Source organism: Talaromyces stipitatus, genomic scaffold (genome assembly GCF_000003125.1).
Source record: "Talaromyces stipitatus ATCC 10500 scf_1105507295527 genomic scaffold, whole genome shotgun sequence".
Taxonomy (NCBI): domain Eukaryota; kingdom Fungi; phylum Ascomycota; class Eurotiomycetes; order Eurotiales; family Trichocomaceae; genus Talaromyces; species Talaromyces stipitatus.
The window spans coordinates 314,243-330,192 of NW_002990114.1; the positions used below are offsets into that span (position 1 = coordinate 314,243).

The window sequence follows — 15,950 nt, forward strand, 5'->3', positions numbered from 1 at the left end:
GCTAGGGATGTTCATAGAAAGCGTTGAGAGGCTGGGAGTCGGGATTTCAGTCCAAGAACCCGTTGCTGGTCAACAGGAGACAGAAGTGTTAGGCTTGCTCTACTAACTTTACCAGGCAGTTTTAGAACACGTGTTCAGACTATTGTATTTTACCGCCATTCATGTATTGTAAATAAAAGTCTGTATCGACAGATACTGTATTATCTCCGCATTAACATTATTCCTACACTATTCTATATTTATAATAGCGTCTTGGCACTGTTTCAGAGGAAAGAGAAGAGAGTGTCAGTTGTTACTCTGAAGGTGCAAACTACTGTATGCCAGATAGGGAGAGTCTTGGCTAATGTTGAAAAAAGGGTGCTATACATTCATTAGTTCGGGAGCGCCACAATTGACAGTCAAACTAAGAGTTTTAAGACTAATACCGTTCGCCGATTTCACAAAGTCGTTGGCCATCACCCAGGACAGACTCCTCTCATCTGCGCTGCCATCGAGGCTGAGTAGGCTCTCAGCAATATCGTAAACCGCCTCCACCTCTCGAGAAATATCCTTTGTATCTCTCGCTTGCATCATACTCTGTCCAATATCTCCTACAAAGCATCAGCGAAATGATCGCAAACATCAATGTGGAGATTTCCTTACCAATTTTGATTTCACCATCTTCATTGAGATATGTATTGTCACAATGCAAGTTGCCATGTACAATGTTGAGAACGTCATGAACATAGATCAATCCTTGGATCACCTATGTACTCATTAGTCATACTTTCAAACCATGGCGATTGTACTTTGAACCTTTTTGCAAATCGTCGCCACCGCAATTCGGTCAATCAGCTTAAATTGCTTCATTTTGGACAGTGATACTCCCGGTCTCTCATAATGGAGGTAGATTCCATCTTCAATGACTGAAACACGCATGAGATTCAGTAGATTGGGATGGCTGGTTAGCTGGAGAGAATTTAAATCCCCATTCACCTCATCAAGATCTAATTTCTTGAGAAATTTTGATCGGCGAGCGGAGGAGTTTAATTCCACCTCCATTCCACAATATGCCTGCCCAGATGTGTCCGGAAATTCGACATGAATATTTTCAATTGGAAGGGAATATAGAGACTCCTTGAAGCCATCTATTAGAGACAGAACAGTTTTCCTGTTGTCAATGGTTTCCTTGCCATGAGCGTCTTGAATAAAATTTGATCGTCCTCCGGACATGCTGTCCAGAGCAATCGTTGTTCCGCCACATTTGCACATTTTGCGTCCGAGCTGGGGTTAACTGTAGTTCAGGGAATATAGGAGGAAAGTCATAGAAGATGATCATTTATATAGTTCAGGTCTGAAGTCTCCATGGAAGGTAATAACAAGATCTAGAATATTCGCCAAACTAAATTGCCCTGATTTATTGGAACGAATATCTGGCTGGCATGAAACACACTCTGGCAACAACTAAGAGATCCCACCATCGCAACGTATTCCGATTCAAAAGTCCATACGGTAGAGCTACTTACGATGAAACAAAAAATTCTTGATAGTTATAAGTGTAAAGAATATGATCACAAGGTCACGTGATGACTAGTGATTCCGAGGCTAATTATAGTCTCAACCCCTGAGTTGTATGTAACTAGAGAGACAAGCAATACACAGAGATTCAACGCATCGAATCATCTCCTTATTAATACTGACAAGCAACTGATCATTGATCACTATTACTGAACGATATCAATCCTCTGAGTCTATACGATCCATCCACCGATTTCTTTACAATAAGAAGGATCACTGTATGACCACTTTAAATAGAAGTGAATATTTTTTACTTTGGAATTACTTGTATTAGAGAGCCTGTCACGGATTAGATTGATTCATCCAATTCAGATCATTCCTCTTACAAGCAGGCTAACCAGTAGACCCACTAAACCAACCGAATTTTGTCTGCTATAAGGAAGGCCCAGATTAGACATACGATTCACACCATCTAGAGCAAAAATACTTGTGAGGCAGAGATAAATCCGCACGATGATTGAAAAGCCGGTGCGCGCTTACGCTCGCTTCAATTATTCTCCAAATCCATCGCTCCAGACCAAACCTGCTGTCACGATTCAGAACATTTCAGTGCCACGCGGTGCCCACTACTGTATTACGACTGACAATATTGTCACCGAAATGAAAACTATCCCTGGCACCATAAACGGTATTCATGTTTTGTAGGATAGTGATATGACTCATTCAATTAATTAACTTTTCCCAACAAGACTGCCACCATTTAAATCGGCTCAATCGGTCTGAATCTGTCCTCCCGACAACTCACCGAATCCAGTTGAAACTATTTTCGAGCTCTTTGGTACAGTCCCTCTTCCTTTTTACTTCGATCGGAATTATCCACGAAGAACATATCAAGACTGACGCCTTCCCTACCAATCCACAACGATTAGATTGGTCATCCGAACAAATTCGTTGCTGTTACCCGCAGGCCTACGAACGGGTCACGAACTCCCTAATTTCATCGAACAAGCCACGGATTAGCTAGTATGCATTTACCCTTCAAAATTTTTGTGTAGAGGGACTTCAATCTGCATCAATCCTACGCATTCCAGCTGACCTCACCGCAAATTGCCCGAATCACCCCATTCGGTTCGATCGAATCACATCCTTCTAGCACCACGATGAAGTGCAAACTAACATGACCAATAATATTGCCCCTTAAAGAAAGGTGTTGCAGATCTCCCACGGGAATTAAGCATGTGCCCAGCACCATAACAGATTTGCGCTTTTTTGCAATACGAAGAATTGTGACTGGTTCAGGTAACCCACCATTCCGCACTATATACTCATTATCCAATGGGACTACTAGGACTTGGATCGGCTCAATCAATCTGAATACGTCCAACAACCTTTTCCAGAGGCTTTTGAAGATTTTCAATTAGCTGTGTAACTCGGCTTGTAAATCTTGTTGGAGCATCATCTCTCACTCAATATCTATCAAATTATATCGTAGTATGACTAGACCGTCAGAAATGACATATCGAGGTATTTTAACAGCTACTTGTCCTCTGTTTCCTGTGCATAACCTATGGATAGGAGTAGAAAGTTGTTGGAGGAGCAATGGCAAGCCGGGCCTGCCCTATGAGCTTGTGCTTCGAGCCACGGTGTTTTCTGATGAGCGGTTGCTATTTTGTCATTAGCTGGTGAGTCACTATGAAATTAGGAATGCCCTACCTTCGCCAGCTCATCGGCAGACCTAACTGAGGTGGTTGCAGCCAAAAACCTTACAGCATCCGAGTCTTCAGGCCATCGACTTGGATCAGTCAGACCTACCGCACTGTGATCCTCAGACCTTTTCTCCATCAAGTCTATTGTTATGACTCTCAACGCTTCCAGAGTCTGACTTTGGGAGCTACCCCGTACTTGGATATCCTCCAGATGCGCTGAAGGGGCCTGTCAGTGATAGGATCTACCAATGAGACTTTTCATCTTACCTATTTTGACTGTTCCATCAAGACCCATGAGTATGCTTGAGCATTTCAAAGACCGATGTTCGAACCCTTTTGCCATTAGATATGATACCCCATCAAGCACCTAGAATGAGTTAGACCTTTGTAGACAAAGGTAAAAGGAAACAGGAAGGATGACTTGACAGAGAATCGCTGCTAGCTGAGCTTCACTCAGAAAGGGATCACAAAGAACCACATCTTCCAAGGTTATGGAAAGATCCTCACCCAGAGCATACATCGATTCCTCTTGGTAATAATACTCTCTTGCGGATAGTACATTTTCGTGTTGCAGGTGACTGAAACATAACAGCATTTTGACTCCAGTGTCACCGGTATACTACCTCAATGTAAAAGTCTCGGAATGCGCCCCACGATGAACAACGATGGCAGTATCTCCAGCAAGATCGCAGGTTAACTCCTTTTCGTACGTGTTCCATGGAGACTCATATCTAATCAGGAGTGTCGGGTTCATCTTCTTGACTGACGTTGGCTGAGAAGGGGCGTGGCCTAATGCACCTAGGCATTGAACGAAGATGACGTCAATTTGAGAGAATGGAAATTATTCAGAGCGGCATACAAAAGGTTAATGTATCCGTAGTGTGGAGGAAAATAGGAATAATTCATTTTTATTTGTGATTAGGCGTATGGATTTTATAGTTGAAAAGTGGCTCCTAGGAGATCTTCAAGGGAAGTGTGACTTAGGTAGTGCAATTCCCGCGGTTGCGAGCAGACTTCGACAAGAGAAAGATACACACTACTGCAGTTGGACAAAACGTACTTGTGAGGTTTTGCTACCAATGAATACGGCACCGTTCATGTCCAATACAGTAAACGCATTCGGGTGATAATTACCAGATCCCACCATCGCAACGCATCGCAGTCAATTGAGTTTGAGAGACCGATTGACATCGTGACCTACTCAAATTAGTAAGGTTCCGATGTTGAGTTCATAGCACCGTGACCGACTTAGTAGCATTCAATAGATTGTTTCGAACAATGCACTAATTCCCCGACAAGAGCGCCACGATTCGGATTGGCTCAATCAACCTGAATGTCCCACCGCAGTAACTCCTCGGAAAATACCTCACAAAGCATGATGTGCGTATCCATGTAGTCCTAAGCTCTACTTATTACTGTAGCCCGGTTCGGAATCAAGTCTTATCGCTCCAGGATGTGTCGATTCAATTCGGTTCCGCTCCGACTCCAGCGACTGTAGCCATGATAACCACAAGGAGATTTCTAACCATGACCCTTCGCAATCTCGTTGTCACAGAGAAGGATCTATGGGGTCTTGCCTTCTGAAATCCACTTTAAAAGACACTGATACAGTTTGTTTTTCCTGATTCATCTTTATCAGACCTTGCATTCATGGTAGCGGTGAATATGGATATCCTTGTCCTCTACGCAATAGTTGTAGGCAGCCTGTTAGGACTTCTCCTGGTCCTCCAAGCGTTGTCATTCATTTCACCATGGACCACTGTTTTTGCTCGAGTTGTTGCTCGACATTTCAGCTATCCTTATTTTTTGCGCCGTCATCGGCTTGTCGGACCATGGACTAGGGCCAGCCTGATACTCCACATTCTTTATGCGTCTCTGAATACCTTCTTGACCCTTTTTCGTACTGCGTCCGTCGCCGCTGCTGGAAAGCGAGCCGGCACGCTTGCTTTAATCAATTTGATCTTTTTGGTTTCTACTCCGCATCTGAGTTTTCTATCTGATTTTTTAGGGATATCACTACGGGTGTGTCACCGAGTCCACCGGGCGATAGGCTGGACTGTGGCCGCTCTACTCCTTTTTCACGTATCCATGGCGCTGTTCTCCCAGAGAGCTGACTTCTCCTTGCAACAAGCCAATGATCTGTTCACACTGATTGTAAGTTTCTTACCTCGTGAAGGAGTTTGAAAAATAACCAGTCATAGGGAGCCATCTCTTTCGCTATGCTCTTTGTGTGGTGTTTGCCACTCTTCAGAAGCCTGTCATATGGCACTTTCCTTCGCTTTCATCAGGGACTGACAGGCGTTGGCTTGTATGGAATCTGGCGACATCTTCCCACGGGTGTTGGCTTTCCAATGATGTGTCTGTATATTTCCTTGGGCATCTTGGCGGCGACATGTCTCATGCAAATTTTCCACATGCTCTACCACAATGGATTACTTGCTGGGCGAGGTTTCCCGCGCGCCATTGCATCTGGTGATGGAGATGGCAGCTCTATTGTGAGAGTGCGTCTCACCCTACCGCGAGCTATCCACGTGCAGGCCGGCCAATGGATCAATCTTTGGATGCCAACCCTCTCTTGGTGGTCCTGGATGCAGACTTATCCGTTCATTGTCATATCCTTTTCGCCAGGCAAACAGGGTATTCTGGATTTGCTAGTACAGTCTCGTAGCGCTACCTCCACCGCGCTGCTTCATCGCGTGCGTACCGAGAAATTGAAGGCAGTTTCTATGCGAGCACTATTCAGCGGTCCGCATGGGATCAGTCAGCCTGTGGCACATTATGAAACAGTACTGGCCGTCGCTAGCGGGCATGGTATTGCCGCTGTATTACCGTATATGAAGAAAATCATACACGGTTACAACACCTCTACGACCCAGGCGCGTAGGCTACATTTCGTGTGGCAGGTAGAAACGCTCGGTAAGGATTTCGGAGCAACGGAAACGGATTCCAGCTGACAACCCAGATGTCGTGCGAGGGGGCCAAGACCTTTTAAATCATCTCTTGGAAGACGATACACTAGATAATGGTTATGTACGTTTTCTATTCGATGTCATTGATATGCCTAGTCAAACTCATTTTTAGATTCTTTCGATTTCAATTTATGTGACGAAGGACAAGCTCACCCGTGATCGACTGCCATTTGGCAATCACAAGAGGGCAATTCTCTACCAGGGGTTTCCCAACTTACGAGACCTTATCTCCCAGGAGGCATCGGGCGAAATGATTGAAAGGCTTCCACATATTGAGGACGAAGCAGGGAAAATGCTAGTGCTAGGTAAGGGACTCAAACACAGCCAAGTGAGCAGCGGCTAATCCACATTGCTTAACTTAGTCTCCGCATCTAACGTCATGCGTGATCGTTTGCGTGATATTGTTCGAAATTACTTACACCATAACGTACGAATGGCATGCCTGGACTATCAACCGGAGTAGGAGAGGGATTATCGACCCCGTGTTTGATGCCAGAAATCCAGCTTGTTACTGTTTTGGGGTTGGAGCGCCTTTTGCTCAGATTCGCTCCGACAAATCTACCACTTGACACAGCGATTTGCATCTGGGATATTTGTTTCATGAAAGGTGAAATCATGACCAATAAGCCTTGAGTGAAGGTCTTAGGAATCTTTACAAAATTTGTATCTTTCAGATAGTAATTTGGTTTTTAGTTCAAGCTTACAATGAAAGACTTGGACTATGATATTCGGAAATAGAATCTACACAGAGGGGAAGTTGAGAGCCGCCCGAAACTTTGTCCAGGCACGATCGTGTCATGAATTATACGAAGGCAACGGGTATGGAAAACCAAGAAAGCTTTTTTGCCATCTTGTACACATGTACCTGGGCATGTAAGAATAGTGAATACATTACACCGGTTGTACAAGATCAGCAAAGCCTTGAGTCTGATATAGAACGTCTGTTCCATAAACACAGCTTTATAACCTCTATGGGAATATCACCTAGTGGGGGATATCACGGTCGTGCTCAATCTGTGCCGAGTATCGATCTATTAGTACAAATCTATACAGGGAATATACCGGCAGAAGGTATAGCTCTATGTAATCAACTCTATTGATTTAGTCCTCAAGGTTGACTCCAGCAGGATTATCCCAGCCCTAGGTTCATAACCGTAGTTTTAAAACCATGCGGACACTAAACCCTTTGGTGTCAACATTGATGAGTTGTAGACCCACTAGGTGTTTCAAACCATTAGTATCAACCTACGTTGGGTTCAAACCCACCGATTTAGTCTGCCAGGCATGAATCTCGACCATCCTTTGCCGCCATTGCGGTTGCTCTTGGGCGTATTTCATGCTCATTACTTAAATCTTATTGGCGGCTACCTTCATGGCCTTGGTGATTGCTTGTTTGTCGCCAAAGAGCATGAAGATTGAATAACTCCCATCCAGCCGCGCCGTGCGAAAACATTGTCCGACCCTAGTTCTGCGAAAGTTCCGGCTATATAACGTCGCATGCTCGGTGACTTCGTATCGACTTGCCACACGCTCGACATGGAATGGGTCTGTAGGGTTGATCTCGACAGTCTCCAAACCGATCCATCGACCGCCCTTCCAGGTCCTGAATGTGATTGTACTAGGAGGTCTTCTACGGTTTTTGGAGATATTAGCGGATGTCGATTCCACAGTCGCTGGAGTTTGGTTGTCGAACATTACGCCTATCGGGGCGCCAGGATAGGAAGGAATATCGTCATGCTGCTGGGAAGGCAGGCTTGGATCTGGTATAACTATCTTCCGCTTGTGGTTTACAGCTGCAGGGCGATTGTCGACTGCTGATGAGGTTGCCTCTTCCCCGCCATCGAATAAGTCCTCTGCAGTTCTTGTCTGGGTGAAGTCATCTACGGTCTCTTCTGGTGCGCGTCTTGCATTTTCCACTCTTTGTTTGGCCTTTTGTCGAGTGAGAGCGTCCTCGGCAGCTCTGATGGCTGAGGCAATCTGGAGTTCTTGCTCAACGGAGTTTGTCTGAGTCGGATCCCTCTCTGATGTTTGGAAAATCCCGGCCACTTGTCTCTCCGACATAATTTCCGTTACGGGTCCAACTTCATGACTCTCAACATGGCTCTCCGCAATTAGCTGCGTAGGAGACGCGATCACATCTTCCTCGACTGCATCGGAGACTTCCAAGTTCCAGCCTAGTTGATCAGCGATAGCTGCATCTCGGCCACCCGCACGATTGAGATCCCTTTGTGTTTGCCTGGGTTTTAAACTTGGTTTTTCAACTCTCACATGCTGCGCTCTCGGTTTGGCCTCGACGCCGGGCAAGGCAGGTTGATCAGGTTCGGGCGGACTATTTGATTCGCGTAATCTTGCAATGAAGTTCGGTAGGCTATTTTCAATATCGATCTCGGTAATAGGTCGAGACGCGGCACCCGCACCCTGGAGGGGTGCGGAGTGGATACTGATATCGTGCTGAACGGCGGTCTCCATTTCCGTGGGAGCTGTGGAAATACCCTGCAACGAATTTTCATTCCTCTGAGGGCTTGATATTGTATGGACAGCCTCGAAGGCATCCTCCTGTCTTTCAAGATAGACTTGTCTAGGTTCAGCGATTTCACTATCCCTTTCATTTCTGATGTCTCGAGTTTCCTGGACATTTGCAGCGACAGCCGTTTCTTCAGCCGCAATTGAAAGACATTCCTCAACGACAACTGTGGCAGTCTCCTCACTTACCAGTCCAGGTCCTTCCGAAATTGTAGTCCCTGCAATTTCAGTCGCCCGCCACCGCGGGTGTGATGGCTCAGCGTCCCCAACTTCGTGCAGAATGTGTACTAGCCTTCCAGTACGCTCGTCTTGATCGCCATAATCTCGTCGAACTTCCATCTCCGTATTCTCAGGATCAACCAAGTTAGTCCGAGACTCCGAATTTGGGTCGGCAGTTTCGAACCTATCAGCCTGGGGTAGGAATAATGGTGACATACTGGGCCGCAGATGGCGAGAGCCTTCGGACGAATGAACTGTGGCGGGACAGGTGAAGAGATGAGCTGGTAGTCTACCAAAAAATGCGAAATATACACATCGCCTTACGTAGAAGGTTGATATCGTTTCGGTAACGGGCGCTTCAGCCGTGTGAAGATGGTCGAGGAAAAGGAGACGACGGTCAGATTCTTGTACTTCGTTCGAAGGGAGTCCACACCGGGCTTTCAGATCTGCAGCGGATTTCACAAGAGGGCGGGGAGTCCATGAATTCTCTCGAAGTCGAGCTTTTGAGAAACATTCTACGATGCGCTGAACTAGCCCAAGGTATTCATCCGCGTTGTACTCGTAGAGATCTGGCTTTCGAGCAGTAAGCAGTGCGTCCTGCGCAATCAGAGCATCGGGCGATCGACCCATCAATGTTGTAATGTTAGTGGACCGAAAGCCCAGTTTATAAGCGAGGACGACCATGTCATAAATCACAGCCTCGTCAGCCTTTTCATTGCTCGCTTTCGCCAGGCGGTTCGGTTTTGTTGGATCCCTCGGCATTTTTGGGTAATGGCGCATAGCATATAGCCAGATCTGTCGATAAGCAAGCTCTCTATACGTTCCATGGCTCATAGAGCGCATATCAAAAGTGGACTCAGAGGTCTGAATGGCAAACCCTTCTCCCGCGGACAATGCAGGCGCGCGATGATATTTAAAAGCTTTTTGCATCGTTGGATGACTTTTACTTGGCCTAATAAGTCTCTTCAACGCATCACCGCATGATTTGAGATAGTCAATATCTTTAAAGAAAGTGCGCAATGACGGGATGATGCCATCGTAGCAACGTAGCCATTCCCACATGCGGTTTCGTTCGGCTACGCTGAACTCGCGAAGTATCTCTCCGCTTGCTAACCACCCTTGGACCTTTCTGGCATCCAAATGTGATGCTCCAGGAGCCATCAATTCAAGAGTTCTGACGGTGTGAACATCAATCTTCATCATCGCTTCGACATCGGGATTGGATAGGTTAGGGCTCACTAGCAAAACCCAAAATTTCTTCAAATGCGAAGAAAGATAATGGACAATTTCCTGCAATCATTAGCCTGAGCCAAGAACGCCAAGTATAAGACTACCTCATCGCAGTTCAAAGCCATCAATTTGCCAAGGTTCCCTAAGCTCATCCCGCTCCAAAGCCCAGGAATACCCAAGATGGCATCAAAAGACGAGCAAAGTTCGGCATTATCGGAGAGTTGACGAAGCCGTCGTGCCTTTTCCTCAGTGAGACGTGCCCACCACCGTTTCTGAAATGGAGCATTGTGCTCCTGTTGATATTGACGGATTTTGCGATATATTTCGCCGTCGCTAGGCTGTCTCTCATTGCTATACTCATCAATAAGAGCAGACCGTAACTCTAAGCTAATATCTGTTATCTTCGTCAACCAGGCAAGTTTCAGGGATGTATAGACAGACCATACCTTCCAGATAAAGGTCAACTGTCCACCACCGATCATCTGGAGGAAGAATCTCAGCGGCAGCTTGAATGCGATGCTGACCATGTAAGCAATTGACTTGACTCTCAGAGAATTGGAGGTGAGGCATTTGATTGGGATCGGACGTGAACAAATCTGTGTCGGTTGCGCCTGCCGCCTCGAGTGCCATACGGAGATGTCGCTGCGAAACAACAGCTGTGACATGGTTCTGTATTTCGAAGCGACGGCAGCCTTCCTGCAGAAATATTTCGCGGAGCCGGACAATATTCTGCTGCTCCAGAGGACGCGATAGATTGGAGTTGAACCGTATATCACTGAAGTCAATCTTGGCAGTACCTTTATATCTATCGCTTCGCTCGATTCCCAGTCGAAGTTCGGTATCCGTGAATTGAGATTCCATGATCAAGAGATTGGCAAACAGGAGACTACTAGATCTTTTAGTCCTTCGGTTGAGACCCACCCGTATTTATATACTTTGACCACTTCCGACCAGATCGGATCACGAACTGGATCGGTTTTTAGTGATTAAGAACCGGACCGTCTCATTACACATCCTCTAGAAAACCTTACGGTTTCAAATAGCGACGAGTATATAACACAGTTCATAGACACCCAGACTCAGAAATGACTGATAGATTACTCCTTGCTCAATTCCACAAATTCTTCATGCTATGTCATGAATCATCCCCGGCTTGACAAACGCTTAACTAAAATAGAAGTGGCTGAAAATGGGATCCAGTCACCGTCGCAATCTCCTCCAAGAGATGCCCAAGTCAGCCTTCTCAAAAAACGAAAGCAATCCCCAATACGTGAAACCGACCGACTTGTCTCTAGTGCTCTGCAGAAGCACGTCGAATATTCACAGGGTATCAACCTGCAGACTCATCCTGTCTCATCAGTCAGAATTACAAATAAATCTCCATGGGATACGTACGCCAAGGTATTTAACTGTGAACTCGCTGGGGATGTTGTAATTGTGGTACATCGCACCGAGCCGTCGGAGGTCTACGCCCTGAGGCCCTATCGTGAAGCTATTGGTGCCAAAGTCCTACATCGTCTGACTCAGCTCCAACACAAAAATATACTGTCTGCAAAGGAATGTTTCTGTACAGAAGAGTCTATGTACGCCCTGTGTCAGGACTTTCCTCTGACCCTTGAGGATATTATCACTTGTGATGCGTACTTGGACGAAATTCAATTATCTGCCATTCTGACACAGGTATCTCTTCCGGCTACCCACTTACGTGTGGTTGACTAATTCCGTAGGTACTTGAAGGCTTATCATATCTGACATCGGAGGGGCTTGAGCACCGATCTTTAGAATGTTCAAACATCCTCATGAATGTCGATGGTACCGTGAAGATAGGTTAGACAGGGCGTCATCATCTATCAGGCACATAGCTAACGGCCATTCCAGGATGTCTGGAGGACATTCACAAACTCGACGACAGTCAAAGCCAAACCTTTACAGGCGTGAGAACCTTGACCATGGAACTTATGGAGAAAAAATACGAAGAGAATGGTGCCGCTGGGGTGAGAGACCTACAACGGTGGCCGATGGACTCCGATGCTGTTGAGTTCCTGGCGGTAACTACATCGGCGAGCTCTGTGGATGAACTGATCAAGGTAAGGCTCACTGTATTTTTTTGACAATGCCTAATCGCTTATAATCCAGCAGCAACCACTCATTCAGAAGCATCAGAATTCCAGACAAACGCTAATCGGCATCGCTCGATTTGCTCTGGTTACTACGACAACCTTTTACTCTTATCCATAATTGTCGCTTCACTCGATCGTTCACGCACTACATAGAATCATATTTCCGTCTCCCAGACTGGGTGATTTCGTCTCGATTTGTACAAGCATAATACACAAGCTCAAAAATGATACAATGATTTCATTAGTTTACAGCATAGCGCGTGAACCTAGCTAAAATCAATCTAATTTCGAAGGATACTCTATTATAGGTTGTATGCTATAAGTATTATCATTCTAGACTTGCAGAAAAATGTGTGAAATAGGTGACGTTCTCGAGATGAAGTCTAGAACCAAAGCTCCAAACAGACATTTTCTAATCGGCTAACTCTTCACAACGCTGCCTCCATTTCTTGCATGAAACAGATGATAAAGACACATCTAGTCTATTTCGATAAGGAGAATCCCAGACTGGCTTCAGGCTTTGTCTACCCACAAAGCTGTTACTCAGTTTGAGTACGGAACAAGCCCATCCACGATTTGAATCGGCACAATCGATGTGAACGGCGGAATCGATGTGGATCGGCGCAATCGATCTGATCCGTTCATGTTCATCACTTGAGGCCCACGGCATCCTTGTGTAAGATTCACGTTAGCAGTAAAGTTTTCCATTAATATTCATCCATATCGCGAAAATCTTGTCAATCTGAGGTCGCTAGGACCACCATAGACGGTGCTACATTATCACTTTGGATGATGACTGTTACAGCCGCATGTACAATTGTAAAGAATCGGTTCAAGTGCTCACAATAGACACTAATCAAACAAATCTGGGATAGAAGTAACTGGGACATTACCATCAACTCGATTCTGCATTCTCTGTCTACCATTCATGATCAGCATGTAGCATGTCGTTATGCGAGTTCTTTTCCACTTCTGAGCTGTGATCTCCTTGAAGTCAAAAACCAGCCATGAGCTCCGGTAATATCCATAGGTCCGAAGAAGTCAGCGGCCGCACGTTTTCTAAGTTGGCGTCTATTGCCAGGCGAAAAAGGTCGTCCAATCTTTCGAATCAAAACTCAAATATTCTAGATCTACATAGTTCTGCAGGTCTGTTTCATTTGTGATTCGCTAGGTCATAATTAGTGATATACCACTAGCAGAAATTTATGCCCTATGGGCGCCCATGCACATGACTTGATGGTTATTGTTTCAGCTTCAGTAGCGACTTTGTGAACCGCTCTCAACTCATTTTCATGCATGAATGGTGGCCATTTTTTATTCGCGACCTTCTGTGACCGACCTATCAAATCGTATCGATTCAGAGTCGACATCATTGAGACCCAGTGTTTCTTCCACATGTCCAAGGGCTGAAGTTCTTCCAGTGCGAGGATTAAAGCTTGGCAAAGGTCGCTCCTGGAAGGATTCTGTATCATCTCTCTCCCAACTCGGCACTCTGCTGGGACCGTCTCGATTCCAATGCCGTTCATATTGTCTTCGCTCTTGTTTCCGTTGGCGACGCCTTACGTGGCGTTCTTGGTTCGGTTGCCGTTGCTTTATCTGCCCGGCATCTTCCCTGGCATGAAAACTTCGCACTGAATCAGAAAGGATCGACGATCTGCATTGTCTAAACCCCCTATCTTGGCTACTATCTGGCACAAAAAGAGGAGATTGGGGAGTAATTTCGTCGCGCCAAACACGTGGTGTTACAGAAGTCTTTCCGAAAAAGGCAAAATAGACGCATTGTCTCACATAAAATGCAGAGACCACGTTGTCTGCTGCTATTTCTGTGTGAATCTGGTCAAGGAAGAGAAAGTTTTGCTCCTCCTCGTGATCCTCAAGACGAGGTTTTCCGCATCTAGTACGCAGTGGTACAGTTCGTGGGGCAAAGTGACGGCGTTCTGGCTGGCTGTTGACAGGGACAGCTTCATCAAAACATTCGGTAATGCGGGTAACGAGAGCTTCGAGCGTCTCGTAGCGGTAGCAAATTGGTTCTCTAGCTTTCAACAGTGCTGCACGAGCTAGATGTCGATCTGGGGATTGCTGTAGAATCTGGTCAATCAGGGGTGATGCAAAACCTAGACGGGTAGCAAGGTTTGCCATATTATGAATGATGCGTTCGTCCGCATCCTCGCATCTGGCTGCTGCGAGGAGATCATTGCTCTCAGAAGCCTTCGGCATCTTGGGGTAATGTCTCATTGCAAACAACCACAGTTGTCGGTATCCAAAATCTCGGCGGTCATGCACAGTTCCCAAGCAGCGTCGAAAACTCGTCTCCGAATCCTGAATGACGTAGGACTCATCACAATCCTCTCCCTGGTAGGACGCTTTCATTGCCGAGCAGATTGTGAAGCCAAGTTTGGGAAGAACCACTAGTCGTTTCATACAGTTCGCGCAAGCCTCCAGATATGACATGTCTTTGAAAAAGCTGTGAAGCGAAGGTATCAACTCATATTTACGATGTAGGACACTCCATATGGATCTGCGTTCGGATGCGCTGAAGCACCGAACACCTGGCCGCTCAGCACCAGGCCTTGGACTACTTTACGGTCGCCTGGCGAAATTCCGGGAGCCAAAAGTTGAAGTCTTTCCACTGTCACACTGTCGATCTTATTCATTTGAGTCTCGTCATCATGTACGAGCGAAGACCAGAAGTTCTTCACAAAGTGTAGGTAATGGACAATCTCCTATTGAAGTCAGTAGAAGAAAATCAACTTCGCAGTAGCCGCGCACCTCTTCACATTTCAACGCAAGAACCCGGGAAAGATTCCCAATTCTCAAGCCTTTCCACAGGCCAGGAATGGGAAGTAATGCGTCAAAGGCCGAGCGAATGTACGCATGTTCCGGCTGTGAAAGCTGTCGTAGCCGTTTCATTTTAGTTGGGCTTAATCGGTCCCACCACCGTTTTTCAAAACGAGCACTGGCTTCGTACTGGTACTGTCGAATTTTACGATAGATCTCACCGTCACTCGGTGCATTTTCGTTGGAATATTCTTCGGCCAACTCAGTTCGCAGCTCGTCACTGATATCTGCAAGCAATCAGAACTCATGTTCATCCCCACTCCTGTAAACTTACCGTCTGCGTACAAATCCACCGGCCACCACTGATCTGAAGGAGCTAAGTATTCCTTTCCGGCCCTGAGACGGTGCTGTCCTTGAAGGCACTCCAATTGTCCAATAGGAAAGTCAAGCTGGTGATAGCTATCCGAACGATTATTGATTAATGCTTCAATATTAATATGGCTATTGTAGCAGGTGGCCAACAGGTTCTCCTTGGATATCACCGCGACAACATGATTCCGCGGAGAAAGTCGATCACAGCCCTGTCTGTAGAATAAGTCTCGTAAGCCTTGGACTTTGTCTTGATCATATTCCAAGGGTAGTAGTATCTGGTTGATCTTGACTTTCGCTGTTCCCAAATACTTCGCTCGACGCTCCTGATCTGTTCTCCATTCTGACTCGCTGAAAATCACTCGATGCATGCTGTGCAAGTAATATTGTTATGCATGAGCGTAGCTCTTCTCTAAGGCTGGGAAAGCGATGCAGATGAATGATGGTGATATGTATTATATAATATTAGCGCATGGGTTCTGCATACCATTTCATTTTAGAGTACAAGTCGTAGTCTATTTAGTAAGAATCAGAAGCAC

At 45.9% G+C, this 15,950-nt stretch overlaps 7 protein-coding genes across 7 annotated transcripts; 3 read left to right on the forward strand and 4 right to left on the reverse strand.

Annotated features, from left to right (window-relative positions):
• Positions 1 to 360: 360 nt before the first annotated feature.
• Positions 361 to 1,163, reverse strand: TSTA_081630 (uncharacterized protein; the record flags this gene model as incomplete). The annotated part of the gene is made up of 3 exons (XM_002477848.1): positions 796 to 1,163; positions 643 to 745; positions 361 to 590 (listed from the first exon to the last, which is right to left on the reverse strand). The coding sequence occupies exons 1-3, from the start codon at positions 1,039 to 1,041 to the stop codon at positions 361 to 363; spliced, it is 579 nt and encodes a 192-aa protein (XP_002477893.1). The 5' UTR covers positions 1,042 to 1,163.
• Positions 1,164 to 2,575: 1,412 nt separating this feature from the next.
• On the reverse strand, positions 2,576 to 4,595 carry TSTA_081640 (uncharacterized protein; the record flags this gene model as incomplete). Its single annotated transcript, XM_002477849.1, has 8 exons — positions 2,576 to 2,867; positions 3,038 to 3,147; positions 3,211 to 3,328; positions 3,587 to 3,781; positions 3,827 to 3,992; positions 4,264 to 4,276; positions 4,338 to 4,400; positions 4,533 to 4,595. The coding sequence occupies 8 exons, from the start codon at positions 4,593 to 4,595 to the stop codon at positions 2,576 to 2,578; spliced, it is 1,020 nt and encodes a 339-aa protein (XP_002477894.1).
• A 273-nt stretch (positions 4,596 to 4,868) lies between these two features.
• TSTA_081650 (cell surface metalloreductase (FreA), putative) lies at positions 4,869 to 6,515 on the forward strand (the record flags this gene model as incomplete). Its single annotated transcript, XM_002477850.1, has 4 exons — positions 4,869 to 5,357; positions 5,405 to 6,119; positions 6,166 to 6,233; positions 6,285 to 6,515. 4 exons carry the CDS (start codon positions 4,869 to 4,871, stop codon positions 6,513 to 6,515), a joined length of 1,503 nt encoding a protein of 500 aa, XP_002477895.1.
• A 1,004-nt stretch (positions 6,516 to 7,519) lies between these two features.
• TSTA_081660 (uncharacterized protein) lies at positions 7,520 to 11,005 on the reverse strand (the record flags this gene model as incomplete). The annotated part of the gene is made up of 3 exons (XM_002477851.1): positions 7,520 to 10,204; positions 10,249 to 10,538; positions 10,591 to 11,005. 3 exons carry the CDS (start codon positions 11,003 to 11,005, stop codon positions 7,520 to 7,522), a joined length of 3,390 nt encoding a protein of 1,129 aa, XP_002477896.1.
• A 328-nt stretch (positions 11,006 to 11,333) lies between these two features.
• On the forward strand, positions 11,334 to 11,863 carry TSTA_081670 (uncharacterized protein; the record flags this gene model as incomplete). The annotated part of the gene is made up of 2 exons (XM_002477852.1): positions 11,334 to 11,377; positions 11,440 to 11,863. 2 exons carry the CDS (start codon positions 11,334 to 11,336, stop codon positions 11,861 to 11,863), a joined length of 468 nt encoding a protein of 155 aa, XP_002477897.1.
• Positions 11,864 to 12,093: 230 nt separating this feature from the next.
• TSTA_081680 (uncharacterized protein) lies at positions 12,094 to 12,382 on the forward strand (the record flags this gene model as incomplete). The annotated part of the gene is made up of 2 exons (XM_002477853.1): positions 12,094 to 12,231; positions 12,284 to 12,382. The coding sequence occupies 2 exons, from the start codon at positions 12,094 to 12,096 to the stop codon at positions 12,380 to 12,382; spliced, it is 237 nt and encodes a 78-aa protein (XP_002477898.1).
• A 1,196-nt stretch (positions 12,383 to 13,578) lies between these two features.
• On the reverse strand, positions 13,579 to 15,782 carry TSTA_081690 (uncharacterized protein; the record flags this gene model as incomplete). Its single annotated transcript, XM_002477854.1, has 4 exons — positions 13,579 to 14,728; positions 14,770 to 14,987; positions 15,034 to 15,329; positions 15,377 to 15,782. 4 exons carry the CDS (start codon positions 15,780 to 15,782, stop codon positions 13,579 to 13,581), a joined length of 2,070 nt encoding a protein of 689 aa, XP_002477899.1.
• Positions 15,783 to 15,950: the final 168 nt, after the last annotated feature.